A 25,239-nucleotide genomic window follows, 5' to 3' on the forward strand; every position below is an offset into this window, starting at 1 on the left:
TACACTAATTTATATCCTAAAAGTTCAATTCATATCTAAAAGGTCCAATTCATATCTTAAAAGTTCAAATCATATCCTAAAAGTTCAATTCACAAGAACAAATCCTAAAAACTAAAATTTCAATTCATATCCTACGATTTTAAACATAAACTAACTAAACTAAAGAAATTCAACCCATACCTTAAAAGTTCGATTCACAAGAATAAATTAATTTATTCTATAATTATAAATTAATTATATCTTTTTTAGTTAATTCAAGATAATTATTTTTTTCTAATTACACCAATTTATATCCTAAAAGTTCAATTCATATCCAAAAGGTCCAATTCATATCTTAAAAGTTCAAATCATATCCTAAAAGTTCAATTCACAAGAACAAATCCTAAAAACTAAAATTTCAATTCATATCCTACGAGTTTAAACATAAACTAACTAAACTAAAGAAATTCAACCCATACCCTAAACTAAACTAATTCATAAATAATTGACTAATTAACAAAACTAATTAGTTAATAAAACTAATTAACAAAACTAATTAAAACAAGACCTAAACCCTAATCCTCAATAAAATGCAATGTTCAAATAATTAAAACACTAATCAATTGAAACTAATTCATAACTAATTAACAAAACCTAGAAATAATAAATTAATGGGTTGTAATTCAAACCTAGAATTTGTAGGAGATGGAGAAGGAGATCGAGGGGTGGCAATGGCAGTGGCAGAGGCGACGGCGACGGCGCGGCGACGGCGAGGGTGAGGGCTGGACGACGAGGGGAGGCCTGGACAGTGAGGGGGAGGGGTTGGGAGAAGGAGAGAAGGGAAGGAAGAAGAGGGAATTTTTTTAGAGAAATGGGGGTTTCCCCCGTTTTTCACTTCTCTGATTTTAGAATTTCCGACCAAAGTTGGTCGGTAATTTTGGTCGGTACATTAAGTGCTGACCGTTTGACCGAAAATCGACCAACTTTGGTCGGATTTTTTTTTAAAAAAATTTAAAATATTTAACCGACCAACGTTGGTCGGTAATTTTAAATATAAATTCTTAAATATTATAAAATATTTAAGAATAATAAAATAATTATTAAAATTTAAAAAATTGGATTTGGATTACCGACCAACGTTGGTCGGTAATCCAAAATTTTCTTGTCTGACCAGCTATTGACCAATTTACCGACCAACGTTGGTCGGTATTTTGTTTAAAAAAAATGTAAATATTTTTTTTTCCAGTTTGCGTCCAACCTGGACGGTTTTTGGTCGTATTTTTTGACCGACCAACATTGGTCGGAAATAGTTGATCGGTTTTTAGTAGATTTTTAGTAGTGAGAAATTATCAATTATAATAGAGTTCAATTTAGTTTTTCTGAATAGACCAATTGTTTTTAAAATAAAGTACATCCAACATTAAGAACAGTTTATAAGCAACAGCAGTAAATAAGCCACCAAGATATCACTCCATGCGCGGTTACATAATTACCAAATCTAGCTGGTAGAATTTTCACAAGTACAATCTGGCGTATTCTTCGTGTGACCTATATGTCACGAGTTCGAGCCGTGAAAGAAGTCACTATAATGTTTGCGTTAGGTAAGCTGTCTACGTTACACCCTTTGAGATGCGGCCCATCCCCGAACCCTACATGAATGCGGGATGCTTTGTGCATTGGATTATACTTTTTACAATCATGCTTATTCTGTTTTAAAACGGAGAAAGTCATTATTTTTCTAAAGAAACTCAAATAACGGTAGAGTTAGACACATTGAAATACAGAGCATAATGCAATAGCACAAATGGAAGCCGCGCTCGACTAATTCCTAAAGTCAACTGATCAAACAAAAATAACTGGAAGATCATGTTAGTCAAGTATGTTATGTTGTCCTCCTTGATGAATAGAGTCAACCATTAAGGATGTAACATCTACTAATTCTTAATTTTGGAAACTTGGAAAGTTTTAAATTTTTTTTATATTTCATAAACAAGCAATGTTTTTATTTAAAATAAAAAAAATAAAGCCAAAATCTATGATCGGAACTTAAAATTTACAAGTTGAAACTTCTTCTGAAAAGCACCTATTGAAATATCTCTCCCATATCTATTCATGTGGCATTAATCAGGCACCTAACTCGTTGGAATGACATTATTGTTTATAACATTTTTTGATCTGATGGGAGGCGTTAAGAAGAATTTATAACTATATAAAATGAAAATTGAAGGATTGAAGTTGAACATGATTCCTCGTTTGATAATAATGCGTTTCCCCTTTCAAAATTAAGGACCACAAAGTTTTGTAATGAACTTTGTAAGGCATAAGCAATCAAATATTGCGTCTTATAATATTTGTTTTTGGCATTATGATTATATTCCATAAAACAAGGCTTTTGCATTTATATGCATTCTTTGGATATTCTCTCACTTCGCCAGTTGCACAAACGCCCAGAAAAAGAAAAAAGAAAAACAAAAAGAAGTCATGTTCTTCCAAAAAAAGACAACCAAAAACACAATAATAGCTGTTTAGTACATGTTAAGAGCTTAACGCATATATAGTTCATAACTCTCCAGATGTCAATGCAATATATAAGTGATAGCCCCTTCAAGAAATAGAGTCCACCTTGCAATTCTTTAACCTTTTTGTTAGATTTTACTATTTGGTAAAACTTAAGAAACTTTGAACAATCTTCCTAAACCTTGATATCAGGGGCGTACAAATGAAATCGACAAAACGCATCAACCCGATAATCCGAATCAAATCGAGAAAAAAAATCCAACTATGGTTTGATTTGGTTTGGTGTTGGAAAAATAAATCCGACCATATTTGGTTTGATTTGGTTTTAACTAAAAAAAGTCAAACCGAAACTAAATCAACCCGACATTATGGATATTTAATACATAAAAATATTTATGGTAGTGTAGTTTATAAATATTTCTTAACATTTTTCATAGTTTTATCTTTTAACGTATTATTTTAAGCTTGAACTTATAATTTTTGGATGCTCTAATAAGTTTTATAGTTCATAAATGTTAGTAACTCAAATAAATCCTAAACCAAAATCAAATCAAAACTAATGCTAATAAAAGACATTCAATTCAATTGTACTATGAATGAAAATAGTGTTGGATATCTATTTTTTTAGTTTTTCCATGGTTTAGATACAATTTATAACTTATTTTTCTTTTACTTTAGTCATGTAAACAATAGTACTTATTAGTCATAATTCTAAATTATGTTTGTTTTCATTATGACTTATTAATAATATTTATTTTATGCGATTTTATTATCTTTATTGTTGAGTATTTTAGTATAATGCCATGACTAATCTCATATTTATGTTATTTTTATTGAAAAATACCTTATATAGTTCTGTCTTACTAGGATTAAAGAAATATTTGGAGCACAAATTTTACGTTTTGTGCTATGAAGACTATATGAATAAAAAAAAATAAAAAAATCCGAAAAACCCGAGATTAAAAAATCCGACTTTTATTGGTTTGGTTGGGTATTTAAATTTAATAACCCGATACAATTGATTTGGTTTGATAATTAAAAAAATCGAACCAACCCGATCTATGTACACCCCTACTTGGTATGATCAAGTATTTATCATCATATCAAAAGTTAAAACTACTAGCAAGAGCAAAATTAATGATTAATCTATGATTTTTAAGTTTTGGATGTTCTAACTTTCTTAAATCTCGCAATTCTTTTTTAAAACTGGATACTCGGCCAATATTTTATCGTATATTATTAGTAATTCTAAAACAAATATAAAATTGAATAAAGCGCCATGGGTGCTCTTGAGCACCAAGAGCACCCATTAACTATATTATAGGTTCGCCACCGAGACAACTTTACTATTCAGTCAACCGCTCCGACCTGAGTCATCCTCGCACCTGGGCCTAGCCATAAGCATTATGTTGGCGTTAGCCAAACAAACCTTAGAGTTCATAATTTCTTGTTTTGCTTGTCATTTTCTTCACCGAGATATGATTCAGCAAACAAGTTGTCTCCAACACCATAACTATGATCTGTTTGTTCTTGTTTGGACGTGCAATTTTTTTAATTTTTTTTTGGGTATGCCATTTCTAACATAATTGCTCAAGCATTTAGACCTTTTGCCTTAATTATATAAATAGTTATCTCCTTATAAGTACGCCAATTCTTGTTTGGTTCATTATTAGTATCGTCTTCCTTTAAATTTGTTTATCTCTTCCGGTTTAACACGTTTTTGAAATGCTGATAATAAAGGAGACATTTATAATAGGCATTTTTTTTTTCCTTAGAACAAAAAAACTGTCTATTGCTTAACACGTTTGCATTAGTTGGATTCTTGTGTCTTCCTTTTCTTAAACAATCAATAGGATATAAAACAAAAACTCTTTTTACTTTAGGTCCTTGACTTCAATCATTTAATTAAGGCATCACTCAACACATAAAAGAGAAACGTAATTATGTTTCTTAGGGGTGGTTTGCTTTGAAGACTAAGTTATGTTGAGATTAGAAATGTTGAGTAATTATGCTAAGATTAGTTCTGCTAGGATTAATTATTCTGATATTATTTTTTATTAATTGTGGTATGTTGTATTAATTCTAGAATTGTCAATTTTACTGTTTTATCCTGAGATTACTATTTTACCCTCTGTCAAGTATAAGTTATCTCGATACTATTTTTAATCATGAAATAACTTATTCTAGGATTAGTAACCAAACAAAAAATAAAACAATACTAAATTTTTATCCGTGGACTATTTTTGTTTTATTCATCATGCCAAACAACTCCTTAAAGAAAAAGTAGCGCTAGTAATTTCAGCCGATTTACACTTCACTATAGTAGCAGCGTATTGATTTTGTATATTATCAGGTTAAATCGATCCGATCTAACAACTTGAAAATAGAGCAAATAACATGTATTGATTAAACTAGATACTTGAATTTTTGTTACACTAACAATATAAGCGAATAAAATACATTTTAGGCAAAATCTTATAGTTACCCTACAAAGGAAACGCCAAAACACTATCGGGAATCGCTTTCCTGTCAGCATACAGAAAAGACAAATAACATATGGACCAACATGTAATTTTAAACATTGATAAGCCCTTCTAAGCAAAGTAGTCAATTTTGGAGTTCCTGTTTTCTGTGTTAGAGACAACACCACAAGGCCTATAAGATTCCAAGTTTTGTTCACCTATTTTCCCCATCGAACGGCCCTTTGGCTTTTCCTTTGTCACAACTCTCTTTTAATCAACTCTATTCCTTATCTCTTACTACTTCTATTTCTCCATCTTTTCATTATCAAATATCTAAGATTTTAAACTGCATGCAATGACCGTTGATTGTATGATCACAAGAAATAAGTTTACTATGCCACGAACATCAAAAGAGCCATTGATTTTTGATGCCTCAGTAATGAAAAATGAGTCAAACATACCAAGCCAATTCATATGGCCAGACAACGAGAAACCTTGTGCTAATGCTCGACAACTTCAAGTACCACATATTGACTTAGGAGGAGTACTTTCAGGTGATCCTTTTGCAACAAAACAAGCAGCTAGCCTTGTTAATGAAGCATGTCAAAAACATGGTTTTTTTCTAGTTATTAACCATGGAATTGACACCAATCTTATTTCTAATGCACATCGTTATATGGATTTGTTCTTTGAATTGCCACTTACTGAGAAGCAAAAAGCTCAAAGGAAGATTGGTGAGCACTGTGGTTATGCTAGTAGTTTTACTGGAAGGTTTTCTTCTAAGCTACCTTGGAAAGAAACACTTTCTTTTCAATACTCTGCTGAGGAAGGCTCGTCCCACATAGTTGAAGATTATTTTCAAAGGACAATGGGTGAAAATTTTAGCCATCTTGGGTAAGAGAATGCGACTCTTTTAATCCTCCCTTATATTCGTCAATTTTGAAGCTTACTCTTTCCTTTTTAGTCTGCTCTAAACAAATACGGATAGTTTTCAATATTTGGAAGTTTTTTAATTTTAAACATCCTATGTTATCTTTGATGACACACTTTTATACTCATAAAAATATATGTCATGCCAAAGATGACAAATTTTAATCACATATTCATTCTCAAGCATGCTATTTAGAGATTAGTTAATACTTATTTTGTTATGATATTTTAACTAAAAATCTTAACTTTAGGATATTTTTGTCTCATAAAATTTGAACCGAAAAACTGAAATTCAGGACATACTTATTAATTCCTAAATAACAGCTTTTTAGAGTGGATACATAATGTCATTTCTATTGCATTTGATATGTGCCAAAAATCTTTCCTTTTTTTTTTCTTTAATTAATCATAAAATGAGATGAAGGTAGTAACTTCCTTTTAAATTCTTTTTCCCTCTAGTCAAGTATATTAATTGTTTTTTTATTTGTTCTTTTATAGGAAGGCTTATCAAGATTATAGCAATGCCATGAGCACACTTTCTCTAGGGATAATGGAACTTTTGGGGTTGAGCCTTGGAGTTAGCAGGAACCACTTCAAAGAATTTTTTCAAGAAAATGAATCAATAATGAGACTAAACTATTATCCACCATGTCAAAAACCAGAGCTCACTTTAGGAACAGGACCTCATTGTGATCCCACATCATTAACAATTCTACATCAAGATAGTGTTGGCGGTCTTCAAGTTTTTGTGGACAACGAGTGGCGCTCCATTACTCCAAATTTCAATGCTTTTGTGGTTAACATTGGCGACACATTTATGGTAAGATGTCATTCACTACTCTTAACGTAGATTATATAGCAATTTGATGCTTTTTTGGAAGACAAATATGAGTGTTTACGTGACAAATACAGATATGGTTGCTTCCTCGATTCTTTTCCTGACAATCACCTAACAATAACATGTACTACTGCATTATATATTAGTACTTTGAAGTTGGGACTTAGTGTAGCAAAGCTAGGAAGGTCGCTAAAAGTGTTAGATCAAAATTTAATACACATACCCTTCCGGTAACCGGTTGGTTTGGAGGGTGGTTATCCGTACAGATGACCTGAGATCGATTCCTCCCTCAATACCTTCTGGGTTGGGCCTGTCGCACAGGGCTCGCCTAGTACGGTTTACATCCCTATGTGGTTTGCATTCTATTACACAGGGGAGGTTTACCCCATGGTAACCCGAAGGGCAGAGGTTGTGACGGCTACGGGTTTCCCTTCTTACCAAAAAAAAATTTAATACACATATATAAAAAGTAATTTTAACCTATATATACGATATAAAGAGAATAGAATCGTCTGTCTTCATTGTACGTGTATGTGACTACGCCGACATGATGCCTTTTGTTACTCTTGTGTATATACCACTACCACCTAGTTAGTTGAATCTTGGGTAAAGTGGTAATAGAGAAAGTTCAGTGCTGTAACAAATGGATTTCCCTTATGGCAGGCACTATCAAATGGAAGATACAAAAGTTGCTTACACAGAGCAGTGGTAAACAACAAAATACCTAGGAAATCTCTTGCTTTCTTTCTTTGTCCCAAGAAGGATAAGGTGGTGAGCCCACCAACTGAATTGGTTGATTCCAACAATCCAAGAATATATCCAGACTTCACATGGCCAGCCCTCCTAGAGTTTACACAGAAGCAATACAGAGCTGACATGAACACTCTCCAAACTTTCTCCAGTTGGCTTCAGAAAACAACTGCACAAGTACTTTAATGTATTTTCATAATCGTGGATTCCGAGTCAGTTTGCGTGCCTCTCTACTAATTCTACGACGTACTATCTGCTATCTTCCACCAGCACATGCATTGGGTAACTGCACAAGTACTTTAATTGGGACCTAGCCTAGCCTTCTTGTACATTTTTTGATACATTTGTAAGTTAATTCCCAAGCTAGGAAGGAGCTGGAATGTTGGATCTCTGCTTTGGAAAGCGGACATAGAATAGAACAAGGGAAAAAAAATAAGAAGTGTTGTATGAATCAATTTTGTAATTTATTTGACTAGTGATGAATAGAGAATAAAGCCTATTAAATAGCTTTTACCTATATATCTTATATATTAATTCTAGATGCACGACAAAGTACAGGAGTATCCAATGTATGCATTCCCTCATTAAGAGAAACTATGTAAATCAGCTCATTACTTTTAATTCCTTGGATTTTTGTTTTATAATATTTCTTTTACCTAAGTTCTAATGACCTAAGTAAATATTTTATATTTTATTTTTGTATAATGATAATGTACAGATCAGTTAGCACGATCTCAAGTATTTCATCGAATATCTGCTATCTATTATCAAAATAGAAGTTTTATTGAGTAATTCTGATTTACTGATTTACAAAACTCAAAACACACATGAAAAAAATAACCTAGTGTGTTGGGAATGACATGAGCAATACTAGCTTCCAAAAGCATTTGCATTCGAAAATTCAAGGATCTTATAATTGATAAATTCCTCTTTTGGCCTTAATTTATACAAGAGAAGTACACGGAACATGTCCTTGGATATTTTCTAATGGTCTTTAATTGGCTAGATTTGTATGGACTCTCAGAATAACTGATAATATAAGAATAGAAAATAATAAAAGCAAAAAGAAAGCAATAATGATGTCATAAGTGTCGAAAAGATCCAAAGAGGAAGGAGGGGTCCACTAAATGAATCATACGGAATATTAGTAGAATAATATACTAGTTTCCAGTCGAAAGAAACAGGAGTCCACCTCTCTGAGGAAGAATCCATATACCAGTACAGTAGTACTGGAAATGGATAGTTTTTTTAATAAAAAACAAAATGGACAGGTTTCAATAATTTGGTTTTATTTATCCTTGGGAAGTATTTTACATCTGGAGATTTGGAAGTTAGTGATTGCATAAAATGCCAAGAGAAACACATAGGACACTGTCTTGCTCTGTGTGTTTGTGTGTCGCAACATTCTTCCCATGATATTATGTACTCAACATCAGATTTAAGAATTTTGGTAGAAAGAATTCTCTTTAATATATTTTATAGGATATGAACTTACATTAGTCGGATTCTAATATGAGTATTATGAGTATAAATAGCGAGTGAAAGAAAAAATAGAGACTAATTATCTACTCGTATCAATTGAGTTTAATTTTTACGTATTGACACCAAAAAAATATTTATACAACAAGATTAATTATCAAGTGATTACAAGTAAATTTCTACAATAGCATTGTTTAGTAAACTTGTAAAGCCATAACTAACATGTTATCTATCTATCTATCTATCTATCTATACTATATTAAAAACACAAAATCCCTTAGCGAAATGCCATTCGTCTTTTTTGCCCTTTAAAAATAGAGTTCACATTAGAAAAGATTGTAATTTTTCTTTTAATATTTAGGTAATCAAATAAAGTTTTTCTTATTAAAATTTTCCTTAGTTGATCTACTTAGAACTCTGACGCACTAGGGTTTGAGATTTCTTGCTGCTGCTCTTACTTTGCTATTGGAACTTAGTAATTCTCTCCTATTTGTTATTAAATCTACAAATTGGTAAGTGTTCAATCCCTCACAATTATGTTTTCTCCCTTCTTGTGTTTATGCTTCTGAATATCTATTTTATTTGAACTCTTATAAATCAATATGTCATTGTGTCGACCTTGCTTTGAAATTGTTCTGTAATTCTTTATCAGAATCTGTATAAGTCTATATATGTTCATTTAGTGTATTCAATTTGGAAGATTTCTGACTGTTATGTTTGTTTGAGAGTATCATATTTATGTATGCTCGAATTCCTATATTGGATGTTTGTTATGAGTCTTTTCTCCTGCCTTACCTTGAAATTTTGTACTGGAACTCTTAGGGAATTAGTTCCTGCCTAGAAGTTGCCTTAATGAGTCTCTTTTTGCTTAATTCCTTATGCATAACCTACTATTTCTCTGCAAATTGATCCATGCTCATCCCATGTGACAATATTGTCTCAATGTTTAGCCTAATATGCTTCCCTGCTATTTGTAAACTTTAAAGTGTGCTACATGCCTGATTAGTACCACCTAAAGCCTACAGGGTAAAAATGCAATATCCATCTTTTCTTCTATGTGTAATCTAGATCTTGGCGTATCCTTGCCTACTATGAGTTCTGGTATTGTTTGAGTCTTTGTGCTATGACTGGTATTTAGCATGTTCAAGACTTTTCATGCTCAATTAAGGATTGTTTGTAGACCATGTCCATCAACTTGTTTGGTTATGCTATTTTCATTAGGTTTTTCATAATGGACACTTTCATGTGAAGGCTATGCTCTACTTGTTTCTTTTCTATGATTATGTTATACCATCATCTAAAGTTCTTTAGGTTGATCCAGAATCATGACTCGTTTTGAAACTCTTTGGAATAGTATACTATCCTATGATGGTCAATCCTGTCACTCTTAAACTTTCTTTCTGGAATTACATCCATAAACTGGCCTCATATGTGCTTTGTGTGCCTTCAAATTTAGTATGATCCTTTGTATATGTCTTGGCTAGAGCTGATGTTAATCACAACTTTAAGAACTAAGCGTTTAAACTTCAAAGTTGTTTAATTAATTCCATGTGTAGTTTATCACCTGTATGGCTAAGTTTGTCGTCTATTTGGGTAAGTAAGTTATTCGTTCGGCCTGGTGTTGGTCCATATGTATTATTGGACTTGGGCATTGGATTCAGGAATATTGTACTGTCCTGGTGAGCCTGTGGTTTAGGCCTGCTGTTTGTACGGGGAATAATGCTATTGAAGACCTGGGGATACCACTGGGTTACTTTGTATTGGGCATGTAATTGCCTTAGTGGGCCTGTATTTGCTTCAGCCTGTATTTGGTCATCTTTAAGTATGTATTATTTCATTTTGGAAATGTAATGATTTGCAAACAAACAATTGGGGAGTTAGTGAAATTGGGAGGAACATGCATACTTTATTCTTACATAAAAGAGTAGAAAACATGCTTGTAGGGTCTACATGCTTTATTTGCTATTTTGTTTAACTTGCTTTATTTCTGCACAACAATAGAAATATATCTATAGAAATCGCACACACTTCACCTAACTTGTATAATAGTCGTACACTATCCAAAGCATGTTAGTTTGAGTTATCGCTATACTTGATTTCATGTCTACTACTCTGCGCCTTTAGACTGCATGTCTATAGGAATCAATTGCCTTGTTTAATTAGTTGACAACATGCCTATAGGATATGATATTCTATTAATCAATAATTTTTGTTGTTTTTATTATACTTCCCCACATAGAAATCATGCCTATAATGATAAAATCTTATAATATGACTATCAACTATTAGAAATCCTGCCTATAGGATATTGTCACTCATATATGAAACTGTTAATTTCGGACTCTCGAAGTTGTTTTGTTGCCTTATTGCACAATATTTAGATATCATGCCTATAGGTTTGTAATGCCTTAATCTGCAAATCTGTTAGCCTAAAGCTGCATTGCTGTTTGTACAATGCTGGAAATCAGAATCACCTAGAAACCATGCCTATAGGACTTAACGACTATAACGCTGCTTAACTGCTAAAACTACCTACTGTCTAATATACCGCGTGCATTTGTTGTTTATGTGTGGATGCTAACTTGGGCCCTTAATTGTCTTTATGTGAAGTCCTCTATGTTTTGAATGTGCGCCTAGTTTTATCATTTTGAGCACCCTAAGCGAAGTCTAGATTCACCCAAATGGTAGGTCCAAAGCCTCTAGGACCATAGGCATGGGGCGAGTAGTGCACGCATATGACACGATTTGGAATTGAATTAGAACGCTCCAGGTAAATAACTATAACATAGTAATTGGGTAGCAGGAGATGATAATCTATACCCGCTGAATAATATGAGCAACCCCTACCCTAAGAGAGTTGCGAAGTTTTATTTATATTGTACGAGATGATCCTTTAGGCTAAAAAATTTAGGACACCCCCTCCTTTTTAAGATTATTGTTCACACTTAGTCGTTGAATTTAGAACAATTAAGTTGTACCGTGTAACCTCTAAAGACTTGTACTGATTATCTATTTAGCTTAATTGTTGTCCGATTTTCTTTACACTTGTTCATAATAGAACCTTGAAACTTTTTGTCTTCCATCGCTTATATGATCACATAAGACAACTATAATCTAATAATCCACACAGTGTGAACTTCGGCTAGGACCCACAGTTGTGGACCTCGAAGAGTGCCTAACACCTTCTCTTTGAGGTAATTTGAGCCCTTACCCGATCTTTGGTGACATAGACTACTTAAAACAAAGTTATTTGCAAATAGGTAACCTCACCTTAAAATCGTTAGGTGGCGACTCTTCTTTTTTAATACCCATTTAAAAGAGTTGTCATGCTTCGAAACCCTCTTTCGAGAGAAAACGGGGCGCGACAGCATGACGACTCTATTGTGGATTTACACTTAGACTCTTACCATAATGAAGTTGACTTGTGTGGATTATTTGATGGCATGTACACCCCTTCCCTTATTTCTTTCATTTGTTAGAATCGCTATGACGTGCATATCTCTTCCCTTATTTTCCTTTATTTGTCTAAATTTCTATGACATGCATTTCCCTTCCATTATTTTCCTTTATTTGTCTAAATTGTTATGACATGAACATCCCTTCCTTGATTTCCTTTATTGATATGACATGTACGTCCTCTATCTGTTTCCTTCATCTTGTCCAAGATTGCTATTTCATGTCTCTCTCATCCCCCTTTCCTTATTTGCTTCATTATATTCTCGCATATTTTTATGAGTTATACTAACTTCTCTCTTTTGCCTTTCTATTTTTTTTCTCTTCTTTTCCTCCTCCTTTTCATCTTTACTATATCATTTACTATTGTTATGCACTTTTACCATGCAAATACTTGGCAACGTATTACTATTTCTGCATAAAGCATGCTCCACATCATACTCCACTCGTGATTATTATCAACATAGGGGTACTTGATGAGTGTCCGTGCTTTCTTGAAAATACCTTTTTAAACTGGAAAAGCTTATTTGTGGAAGACTAGTCGATCAGTGGTGAAGTCGACAGTCCCGTGCCTTTCCCTCTCAAGTTGTCCACTTGAGAGTATCAATCTAGACCTCTCTATAAAACTATACTTCGATTTGAAATGTACATGCATCATGCTAAACCTAATACGTATTGAGACGTCATTGACGTAAAAACCCGCTTAGATGAACCTTGTCCAAAGTCCAATGGGTTTTCCATAATCCCAAAGGATACCATCATATTATGTGCATTACTTGAAGAAAACATGTCAACATGATGATCATTATTGCGTAAATAGTCGAATCTGGAGAGGGAAAGGGCTAACTTTTATTTGTTTGCAGAAAATGAAGCACGAAATCCCCAGGCTCGGTATGGTCCAGAATATCCCGCCTTTTTTAATTGACTGGTGGAAAGACATTGCACCCTATGATAGAAACCATGCGAGGAGAGTACTTTGCGACCTGCCATCTATGTTGAACATTTGACCAAATAGGAAACTGATCGAGGCTGCTACCATATTTTGGGACGAGAAGGTGGATGTTTTTTGATTTGGCAATATAGAAATGACTCATCTCCTAGAATAAATAGAGGGTTTCACCAAGTTATCATGGGATAGTCCAGGACTATTGGTGCCAGAAAATTGCACTCCACGCAGTTTTCTAAAGATGTTGGGTTTTAAGAAGAATGATGAGTTGGTATGTCTGAAGAAATCATACATCCCTTTTTAATTTCTCTATGATCATTATGGGCATAGCAAATTATATCACCTTTATTATGAGGAGCTAGCCATTACCTCTTTGGGATGGGTGCAACACTGGGTTTATGTCTTCATAGTCTTTTTCTTGGGCTTGTTGATCTTTCCGATGTAAGGGGGAAGAATTCATACTCACGTAGACATAATCTTCAAGACCTTAATGGAGGGTAACGAGGGATAAAAGTAAACTATCATCCCGATGATTTTAGCTGAGACGTACCTTGATCTGAATCGGTGCAAGCATGGGTCCGGACACTTTGAGGGTTGTAGTCTCTTGCTACAAGTTTGGCGGCTGGAACACTTTCAGAAGGGTGAGTATTGCCAAGAGTTTCTATGAAAGCCACTAAATGACTACATAGCTAGTCATCAACAAAGAAAATGACATTTATTCCAGACAGGTTTGCAAAGCCTGGAAATGTTATAGGCTGGGTACGCTTCTTTAGTAATCTGACAGACGAGCAAGTTTATTAGATGTTTGAATGGTTTCCTAGTAGTGAGTTCACTATCAGATCCAAATGAACTACTCATTGATCGGGTTGCGAGGCATCTATTCTTACGCTCCTATAAGGGTAATGAGGCATACTAGAAGGAAAAAAGTCATACCTCGGGTTTCCAACATGGTTCAGTATAAAGAAGATTTCAAAGGTGATATCATCCCATTCATGTTCGAAGCACAACACATGTGGAACAAAACGATCATCGTGGAAGGAGAGATTATTGAACCAGATAGGTATCACGTCGGTCATATGTACTACTATATCTCATGACTGGAAGACGACATAGCTGGGGCATCAAACCGGGAGTTAATCTGAAAGACAGGATCATAGACGAGGTGGTTGAAGCACATGTGAAGTATAAGAGACTACGCAAAATGGTGTTCGAGTCCAAAGCTGAGCATCTAGAACAACATAAAGCGAACTTGGAGGCGATAATATAATGGAAGGAGATTGCCAATAAGTCGACAGAGAGGTTATAATATCTAGAGCGAGGATCGATAGAGCTGGAAGGGAAGATAAGTAAGAGACTTTGGGATTATCAAGGCATGGACAAGGATGGATGAGGGAAGGTGGCCAAGGCTTATTTTCTATTGGACATGCGCGATCTGGGGAATGTGATTGATGGGGTCAAGATAGCCAAGCATGGAGAAGTCCTTCAGGGACTAGGAGATAATGTCTTTTCCTGCTTTCTAGATTAGATTAGATTTCAATGTAATAAGGTTTAATGCCATTAATGACTTTATAATTTTTATCGATTTAGTGAAAGATTGTTTGGCTTATTTTTGCACTAATGAAATGAGGCAAACATCGGCATGAATTTTCTCCAAGTCTATGTATCGCTTAGGCCTACCTCAGGCACATTGAGGTCCCCAAAAGAATTATTGCATGACCTTATGTGATACATGCGTAAAAGCTGCAAACACTCTTTTACTTCATCTTACTGACTTGTTTACCTTTTGTTTTGTTTTCTTTTGATTATTCCCATCCCCAAAAGTTGGTTCATGCATTCTGGAATCATTAGCATACCACATCATATTCAGAGGTCCTCCACCTCCTCCTCGAGAAGGGTGAGTATTGGCAAGAGCTTCTGCGAATGCCACTAAATGACTGCATAGCTAGTCATCATCCAAAGAAAATGACATTCATTCGAGAGAGGTTTGCAAAGCCTGGAAATACTGTAGGCTGGGTACGTTTCTTTAGTAATCTCACACATGAGCAAGTGCATTGGATGTTTGAATGGTTTTCTAGTAGTGAGTTCACTATCAAATCCAAATGAACTACTCATTAATTGGGTTGTGAGTCATCTATTCTTACGCTCTTATAAGGGTAATGAGGCATGTTGGAAGGAAGCAAGTCATACCTTGGGTTTCCAACATGGTTCAGTATAAAGAAGATTTCAAAGGTGATGCCATCTCATTCATGTTCGAAGCACAACACATGTGGAACAAAATGATCATCGTGGAAGGAGAGATTATTGAACCAGACAGGTATCACGTCGGTCATATGTACTACTATATCTCATGGCTGCTTCATTTCATTGCCCAACTCTTCTATCACTGAACCATTGTACAACAAAGTGGCCATGATTATGTTCTGATTCTCCAATAGCTTCTTTAAAGTTTCTTCAACTGTGGGGGGAATCTAGGGTTCCAGAATGGAGGATTGTGCTGCAACATTACTATATATGTAAGACAACTTTGTAGTAGATTTCTGCATCTAGTTATTGAGGCTCGCTAGTGTTTGGGAGACTTGCAGCACAGATAGTGTAGCAGTAGGAATTGGTATCGGCTTCAAAACCGAGGTAGAACCTGTAATGGGGGCTACTGGAGGCACTGAGGCTGGAGGTAGGGGCATAGGTCCTGCATTGGATTAAGGCTCTACTGAAGTAGATGGCATGTCGATTGTCTCTACAGCTACCACTGATGGCTCATCAGGCTGGCCTAAGGTGATAGTCGTCTGACCCTTTTTCTTAGGGTTGTGTGCATCCATCAACGAATACCATGATAAGGGCTTCTTTGCCAGCACCTTCGTATCAAAATCTCGTGGCTCCACCCATGTGTCCGTATGATACTCAGTAATGGTGTTGAGATACATGTTGTAGGTATCATCTTGCCTGGAAACCACAGATATATTAGCCGACATCACGACACCCACATTGATCGGGTACCCGGACATGATGTAGGCGACTAGAACTGCCCGTGGGATAGAAAGTTATGTCTCATTCTGACTCGGGTCCAGTCGGCTGCATACAAAGGTCTGCCACCCCTTTGTCTCTAAACTCAGGGTGTTTCCGTGAATAGATACCCCTGATGTGATCCATGGTGGTGGTGGCCCAGGAGCTACCAGAATCTCAGCTAGCCACAGGGCGAGCTACATCGCCCATTGCAAGATTCTCCAAATACTGTGTGGGCTCAACATCATCAAACCCCATGTAGGTGTTCAATGTGTGCTGGCCAAACACACCTTCAGGTTCCTCACTCTGGTTACCTTGGTCCCTTTCTTGATATATGCCACATTGGCATATAACTCCCGAAAAAGGTATTCCTTCACATCCACTACGATCTGGGTGAACCACATCCACCCCTTCCGCTCTCGTAACTGCCTCAAGACTGTCGGATTATACTTTTCAAGATCTTTCAATTGTAACTGATGCTCAAGAGTGATCGATCTCACTAGCCACCACTCACATAAATAGGAAAAGGCAGCCAAACTAAAGAATCTGTCCTCCCACTTCTCTTTCTTCTAGGATCGCTCAAGGCCGACAACCGTATCATCTACCTCTCTATTATCCTCGAGGATTTCATCAACAATAGTCATTGGTACCTCAGGGACATATGAAGAGGAGGGCTTGGAAGCCTGACTAGCACTTTCCGCATCCTCAAAAATGCTCTGAGATGTGGAAGGCTCGTCCCAGAGTTGATACCTTCCTGGTGGCTTTGATTGGACAGCCAACTATTTTTTAATCGAGTTGCCCTCCGTTGCTTCCCTAGATGGAACATAAGAACTGGATTCGGAGGGCTCAACATTTCTCCCTCGGTCAGCTGTAGCCTTCTTTGTCATTATCTTTTGGAGTGCGAGGGGTAAAGCACTCTTGCCTCGACCCCTAGAAGGTTCACCCCTCCCCTTCGAAGTATCACATATGCCTTGAGATTTAACCATATTTTGTACCAAAGCAGGTGTTAGTTATAATTCAAGTGCAAACATATAAGAACACACCAGAGAGAAATTGAGCAACATTATAAAACATGCTTGCATAGTAGGGGGAGTGCAGTGCACAGAATAGGCATTGCGGACCGCATAATTTATCATTACGGCCGCAGAATTGGATTGCGGTCGGTACAATTTCTCTTGCGGCCGAAACTCAGACACCACCAATGTGCCAACTCTATGATAACAGGGAATAGGCTATTTTGCGGCCGCAATTAGTTTTCTGCGGTCCACACATTTTCTATTGCGGTCGCAGAATCATGCTTGACTAAAGTACCTTAATTTCAACTTATGCGGACTGCACAATTTCTTGTGCGGCCGCAGATTAGAAAACAATTACGATCAAATTTTAGTGATTGCAATTTTTGCACAAATTTAACATGGTGGCAGTGTATAATCATGAAAACCTATACTAGTTGACCCACTACAGTTTTAACCCCACTTGGTTGTATAATTGAATTCTATTGACAAATGGCCTAAAACTAACTAACAAGTTGTAAATTAAACTAAAAATTGAAACATTCTATAATTATTTGAGGCATACCAGATATGAGTTGTTGAGTGTGTGTGGCAGTTGATTTACCAAATGATTTCAATATTTTAGACTTGTGAATGCTCAGAGAGGGAAAACAAAAGTAACAGTAGCCCTAGGCCTTCTATTTATACTGGACGGTTCTGACTGAGGGAAAGAGAGTTGAGTGCGGCCGCAGAATTCCCATTGTAGTCCGCACTCTGTTACCTAGGGGCTTAGAAGACATCTTGTGTTGCGGTCCGCAAAATTTGTTGTGCGGCCGCAGAACTTGTTGTAGACTACAGATTTGTCTTGCGACCGCTATTTGGCCACTTCTCTGACAAACCAACTTCATAGAGTTGTCATTTCCCCCTTCAATTTGTGTGGTCCGCAATGTAATTGTGCGGCTGTAGAGGACCTTTTGTTGCCGCAACCATAATTGAGCAGTCTGCACAAAACAATTGCGGTCTACAATTCTTTCCACACTTAGCCAAATTTCTGGGCATATTTCTTGTAAAGCACCCTCAACCCTGCAACACACTTCAAATCCAGTTAGCACAAAAAATAACACTTAACTACAATAGAAGAAAATTTTAAAAAAAACAATGGGTTGCCTCCCAAGCAGAGCCTGATTTAACATCGCGGCACGACGCAAATTACCATCATTTGAAATAAATCACCGCCACAATGTGGCCATCACCAACTTTTCACAGATAGTGATTCACCCGGTGACCATTGAGTAGGAATACCTCATCATTTTTTTTCTTCAATTCCAATGCATCAAAGGGTGTCACACCCACGACTTCAAACAGGCTACTCCATTTAGACTTTAACTTCCTAGGAAACAACCTTAACCGTGAGTTGAACAACAACACAAGATCACCCACTTTAAACTCTTTGTTCCAAATGCACTTGTCATGAAGATGTTTCATCTTCTTTTTGTATAAGGACAAACTTGTGTATGCATGGTACCATAACTCATCCAACTCATTCAAATGTGCAACCCGCAAGTTAGCAGATGCATCCCAATCAAGATTCAATTTATTCAAAGCCCACATGGCTTTGTGCTCAAGTTCCACTAGAAGATAACAAGCTTTGACGAACACCAACCAGTATGGAGACATTCCGATAGGAGTTTTGAAAGCAGTCTGGTAATCCCATAATGCATCATCAAGCGTCATTGACCAATCCGTCAGGTTAGCATTCACTATTTTGGACAAGATATTCTTTATCTCCCGGTTGGAGACTTCCACTTGATCACTAGCTTGTGGATGATACGGAGTTGTGACTTTATGAGTGATACCATACTTGCCAATCAAAGTGTCAAATGCCTTGTTGCAAAAATGCAACCCCCATCACTTATGATAGCCCGCAGAGTACCAAATCTTGTGAAAATATTCTTCTTCAAGAATCCCACCACACTTATCGCTTCATTGTTGGGTAGATCAATGGCCTCAAACAATTTAACACATAATCAACCGCGACCAAGATGTAGGTGTTTCCACAAGAACTCGCAAAAGGTCCCATGAAATCAATACCCTACAAATAAAAGATATCAATCTCTAAAATGGTAGTGAGAGGTATTTCATTCTTCTTCGAGATTCCACCGGCCCATTGACATTCATCAGATCTTTTCACCACATCACTTGCATCTTTGTAAAGAGTCGTCTAATAGAAACTGCAACTTAGAACTTTGGACGTCGTTCTTGCTCCGACATGGTAACCACCATAAGACGAAGAATGTCAAGTCTCAAGAATAACACTTTGCTTTTCGTCCAGTACACATCTTCTAATTACCCCATTCGTGAAAATATGAAAAGATATGGCTCATCCCAATAATAATCTTGACAATCTTGTTTGAGCTTCTTCCTTTGATTTGAAGAGAACTCATCCGGGAAGATTCCACACACAAGGAAGTTTGCAAGATATGCGAACCATGTCATCTCCTTCATTTAAATATCCAAGAGTTACTCATCAGGGAAGGAGTCATTGATTTCAAGGCCATCATTCGACCTCCCCTCCTCTTCCAAACGAGACAAGTGATCCGCCACTTGATTTTCACTCCCTTTTCGATCTTGGATGCCTATATCAAACTCTTGCAACAATAGCACCCATCTCATCAACCGAGCTTTGGAATCTTTCTTGCTCATATGATAGTGAAGTGCCACATGATCCGTAGGAACAATAACCTTTGCACCCATCGAGTACGGGCGGAACTTCTCAATTGCAAAAATAATGGCAAGGAGCTATTTCTCCGTAACGGTGTAGTTCGCTTGGGCATGAATCATGGTCTTACTAGCATAGTATACCGGATGAAAATTTTGTCGATACGTTGCCCCAAAACTACTCCAACCACTACATCACTAGCATAGCACATGAGCTCAAAAGGGATACTCCAATTACGAGCGGTGATAATGGGAGTGGTTGTCAACTTGAACTTTAGCAATTCAAAGGCTTCATACAATCATCATTGAAGTGAAACATAGCATATTTCTCTAAGAGATTTCACAACGGGTTCACCACTTTAGAAAAATTCTTGATGAAACGCCAGTAGAACCCTGCATGACCTAAGAAGCTTCGCACGCCTTTCACCGAAGTTGGAGGTGGAAGTTTAGAAATCACCTAAATCTTTTACTTGTCGACCTCTATGCCATTCTTTGAAATTTTGTGTCCAAAGATAATGCCTTCCTCGACCATAAACTTTCATTTCTCCTAATTTATCACCAAGTTCGTTTCTTCACACCTTGCCAACACTAGAACCAAATTCTCCAAGCAGTCTTAGAAGGAATCCCCGACCACCGAGAAGTCATCCATGAAGAGTCCTCGACCATATCCATAAATATCGCCATCATACACCTTTGAAAAGTCATCGATGCATTACATAAGCCAAATGGCATCCGCTTGAAAGAGAAAGTGCCATAGGGACATGTGAAAGTTGTTTTCTCTTGATCTTCCGGAGCAATAAGGATTTGGTTGTAGCCCGAAAGTAATATAAAGCACATCTGGCCAACCCATCAAGCATTTGATCAAGAAAGGGAAGTGGAAAATGATCCTTCCTTGTAACTTTGTTTAGCTTGCGATAGTCCATACACACTCTCAACCCGGTCACCATTCTTGTGGGAATCAATTCATTCTTGTCATTGGTGACCACCGTGATGCCCCCTTATTTGGTACACATTACATCAGAGAAGTCCATGAACTATAGGAAATGGGGTAGACAACCCCGGCATCCAACCACTTGATAATCTCCTTTTTGACCACGTCTTGCATAGCTTCATTGAGTTTCCTTTGATGTTCAATACATGGTTTGGAATCCTCCTCCAAGTTAATATTGTGCAAGAAAAATATGGGGATTATTCCCTAAATATCGGGCCAAAGTCCACCCAATAGACTTCTTCCTCTTGTGGAGCACCGCCAATGTAGAGTTAACCTGCACATTAGTTAAACAAGAGGAAAGAATAACCGGTAAAGTACAACAAGGACCAAGAAATTCATACCGAAGATGTGGAAGTAATGGTTTCAACTCCAGTATAGGAGTCTCTTCAATTGAAGGCTTTTTAGGAGGAGTTTTCCTATTTTTAAGACCCAAGGAAAGTTTTCGGGGCGCATAGTTGTATGACCTCATTCCTTGCAAATAATTCATACATTCCATGAAGCCATCCATCTCGTCATCATCAAAGTTGAGAAAGAAGGCCTCCAACATATCATCCACATTAATCGCGGCACTTGTATCATCAATAATCACGTCGGTCACCAAATCCACGAAAGAACATACTTCATTGCTGTTTGGTTGCCGCAAAGATTTGCACACGTGGAACACCACCTTTTCATCACCCACACAAAAAGTGAGTTTTTTGTCTTTCACATCAATAAGAGCCTTCCCATAGCAAGGAAAGGTCTTCCAAGAATAATCAGCACCTCATAGTCCACTTCACAATCAAGAATAACAAAATCCACCGGAATAATGAATTTATCAACATGAACCAATACATCTTCAATCAATTCTAACGGTATCTTCATGGTATGATCGGCCATTTATAATCTCATAGATGTGGGTCTTGGTTGTCCAATTCCCAAAGTCTTGAAAACCGAATAGGGCATGAAATTGATACTCGCCCCCAGATCACAAAGAGCTTTAGAAAACTTGGAACTTCCAATGGTAAAAGGGATTGTGAAAGCACCACGATCTTCTAATTTAGGAGCCATCAAATGCACAATTGCTCTCACTTGATGTGTGACTTTGATAGTTTCCAAATTCATCGACCGTTTCTTTGTCACCAAATCGTTCATAAACTTTGCATAACCGGGCATTTGCTCCAAGGATTCAATTAATGGCACATTTATTCAGAGACTTTTCATCATGTCAATGAACATTTTGAATTTATTCTCACCATTTTGCTTGGCGAGCCTTTGAGGATATGAAGGAGGAGTCTTAGGCAATGGTGCCTTTGCCTTTTGCGCTACTGATTCCAATTGTTTTGATTATTTCCAATACTCCAATTACCTTAGTTGTGAGAATTCCAATTTCCTTGATTGTTTTGAGGTCTTCATTGTTGTTGGCTTAGGCCTTGGAAGTTGTTTCTTTGCCCTTGAAAGTTGTTCACACATTAGACCTCTTCTTCTTGGTCATCGTAGGAATCATCTTCTTCAAACCCACTATCTTCTTGCACAAAAGTTTCCACTATTTGGTTCACTTGCGGACCATTTGTTCTTTGTTTATTCACCATCATGTTTACTCCCTCCATTGCATTGACTTGCCTTGGGTTTTGCACTTGTTGAAGTTGAGCCTTTGCCAATTGGTTCATGGTAGTGGTCAATTTGGCTATGGCTTGCCCATGGTCATGCAATTCTTTGTGAAGGTAAATTACATTAGGATCACCTTGTGGAATATTAGCCCAGGATTGCCACGCCGATAAAGTATCCGCCATCTCATCCAAAATATCACACGCCTCCGCATAAGGCGTAGTCATGAAGTTCCCACCAACAAGTTGATTCACTACACATTGGTTGGTTGTATTGATCTCTCGATAGAAATTTTGTTAAATCATGTTCTCCGTCATATCGGTATTGGGGCACTCTTTCACCATTGTTCTATATCGTTCCTAAATCTCATGTTGTGGTTCATTGGCCTCTTGCTTGAATGCTAAAATTTCATCCTGAAGAATAGCCATGTGCCCGAGAGAGAAGTACTTAGAAATACATTTCTCCGCCAATTCATCCCAAGTATGAATGGAATGATTTGGCAAACGTTCCAACCAATCTAAAGCTTTCCCCCATAGAGAGAAGGGAAAAATCCTTAGCCTCAAAGCATCATCGGAGACATTTGTTTGTTTACTCCCTCAACACATATCTATGAACTCCTTCAAGTGTTTGTAAGAATTTTGACCCGGTGCACCGGTGAAGAACCCTAATATCTAGAAAAGTGAGTATCACGTTGGTTATTTTAAAGTTGCTCGCCCTAATACGAGGAGGGACTATAGCACATGCATACCCTTCATTCGACAACACCCGGTGTGGAGCCGCTCGTGGTGGGGGTGGCCTCATCTATTGGCTTGAGGTTCAAGAAGGACCTCATCCATTTGATCATCCTCAACGTCCACATCCCCCAAAGCTATATTTTCGAGCTCATTATTTGTCATTATTGCACCTACAATTTCTCAACACGTTAGTAATAAGGAAAAGAAGATATTCCGAAAACACACCAAAATAAATAGTTAACACCGTTTTTAACTCCCCGGCAATGGCGCCAAAAATTGGTCTCGTCCAATTTCAAACCTCAAATCAAGGTTCTGAAATGGTCAATTGCAATAATAGTACCCAACAAGAGTTGTGGTCGATTTCCGCAGGGAGCTATATATGGGAGTTAGGAGTATATGTTGTAGTATGTGTGTTTGAACTGCCTCAATTTACACTTCCACAAATTGGGGTTGTTTCTATCTCTATTTTAAACTAAGATTGCAATGTTAAGAAATGAAACTAAGAAATTGTTTTTGTTGTTTTTCATGTTTTGTAGAAAGCGTAGGGCTATGACTATCACCTAGGTGTTTGCCTAATGGGATATAAACCTTAATGTTTGTTTTGTTGATTGGAGTATATTATATCTATCAACTCTCAATTACCCACTCAATACCTCTCGGTCAGAGAGTGATTTTGCCCAATTTGGCTTTCTCAAGTCCAAATGGGTATTGCACAAAACGGTTGATAAAAGCTCAAGTCGGGTTATTACTATCTCTAGGTTGAATCCTTTAATTGGGATTATCAATCTCTCGGTTGACCCAATTTCTTGTTAGCCAAAGTTTTCTAGACTAAGTCTCTCTTCGCAAGTAGAAACTAAGTCAAATAGGCATGAACTAATGTTTGCAACCATTAATTCCACAAATTAAAGCATGAACAAGGCTAAATAATAAACATCCAACCATAAACAAGCATTAAATTAGACACCCATAAGGTTTACACACTAGGGTTGTATCACAACCCTAGTAAAAATCTAGCTACTCATGCTTGAAATTGAAGAAATAGAATAGGAAATGCTAATTAAACTCATATTGTAGAGTCAAAATGATAAAATCTATGTTACAATATCCCAAAATATGAAAAACTACTAAAAAGAGCAAAGAGGAATGACTATTGTAGTTTTTGATATCAAAAGTTGATCTAATTTCGTGAAACTCTTCTATTTATACAAAGCTGACAATTTTGAACAAAAATGCCCCTCAGGAGGTTATGCGGCCGTACAATTCCATGTGTGGTCCGCAGGTTACTTCAACTTGTCAGGAATTAGAGGTCTGCAGCCGTACAATTCTGATCTGCGGCTGCGAGGTAGTCTTTCTGCAGTACACATATTTAAAACTACGGCCATAACTTGGTCTTCTGCAGTCCGCAACTTATACTTCTGCGGCCCCAAGGCACTTCTTTTGCGGTCGCACAATTCCTGTGCGGTCCGTAATTCTGAGGGACTTGGAACTTGGGAATTTTCACATTCTCTAAACTATGTTCCTATCCCATCTTTTGCGGCCGCACAGTTCATGTGCGTTCCACAATTTTCACAAATGTATGTTGGGCTTTCCTTCAACATCTGCGGTCCGCACTTTGTAAGCTTATGTGCCTTTTATTGCCTTGCGTGTAGGTTACTCCTTTTTGGGTCAGATTTCATCTCTGGAGTCCATCTTCTAATATTCCTGTAATTTATCACATTTCATCAGTTTTGGGAACATAATTGAATACGCTAATAAGTAGTCAAAATCCCCACTTATCACGCCTTATCTTGGTATATCAGTCAGAATCTGAAGAAATGGGCAAATTGGGTGAAAATGGCATCAGATTTCATGGGCAGATTCTGG

At 36.9% G+C, this 25,239-nt stretch overlaps 2 protein-coding genes across 2 annotated transcripts; one reads left to right on the plus strand and one right to left on the minus strand.

Annotated features, from left to right (window-relative positions):
* Positions 1-5,175: 5,175 nt before the first annotated feature.
* LOC104107169 (gibberellin 20 oxidase 1-like) lies at positions 5,176-7,982 on the plus strand. Its single transcript, XM_033658915.2, has 3 exons — positions 5,176-5,852; positions 6,387-6,708; positions 7,390-7,982. The coding sequence occupies exons 1-3, from the start codon at positions 5,314-5,316 to the stop codon at positions 7,660-7,662; spliced, it is 1,134 nt and encodes a 377-aa protein (XP_033514806.1). The 5' UTR covers positions 5,176-5,313; the 3' UTR covers positions 7,663-7,982.
* Positions 7,983-18,606: 10,624 nt separating this feature from the next.
* Positions 18,607-22,210, minus strand: LOC138901861 (uncharacterized). Its single transcript, XM_070189657.1, has 3 exons — positions 22,016-22,210; positions 21,330-21,776; positions 18,607-19,230 (listed from the first exon to the last, which is right to left on the minus strand). The coding sequence occupies exons 1-3, from the start codon at positions 22,208-22,210 to the stop codon at positions 18,607-18,609; spliced, it is 1,266 nt and encodes a 421-aa protein (XP_070045758.1).
* Positions 22,211-25,239: the final 3,029 nt, after the last annotated feature.

Source organism: Nicotiana tomentosiformis, chromosome 11 (genome assembly GCF_000390325.3).
Source record: "Nicotiana tomentosiformis chromosome 11, ASM39032v3, whole genome shotgun sequence".
Lineage (NCBI taxonomy): Eukaryota > Viridiplantae > Streptophyta > Magnoliopsida > Solanales > Solanaceae > Nicotiana > Nicotiana tomentosiformis.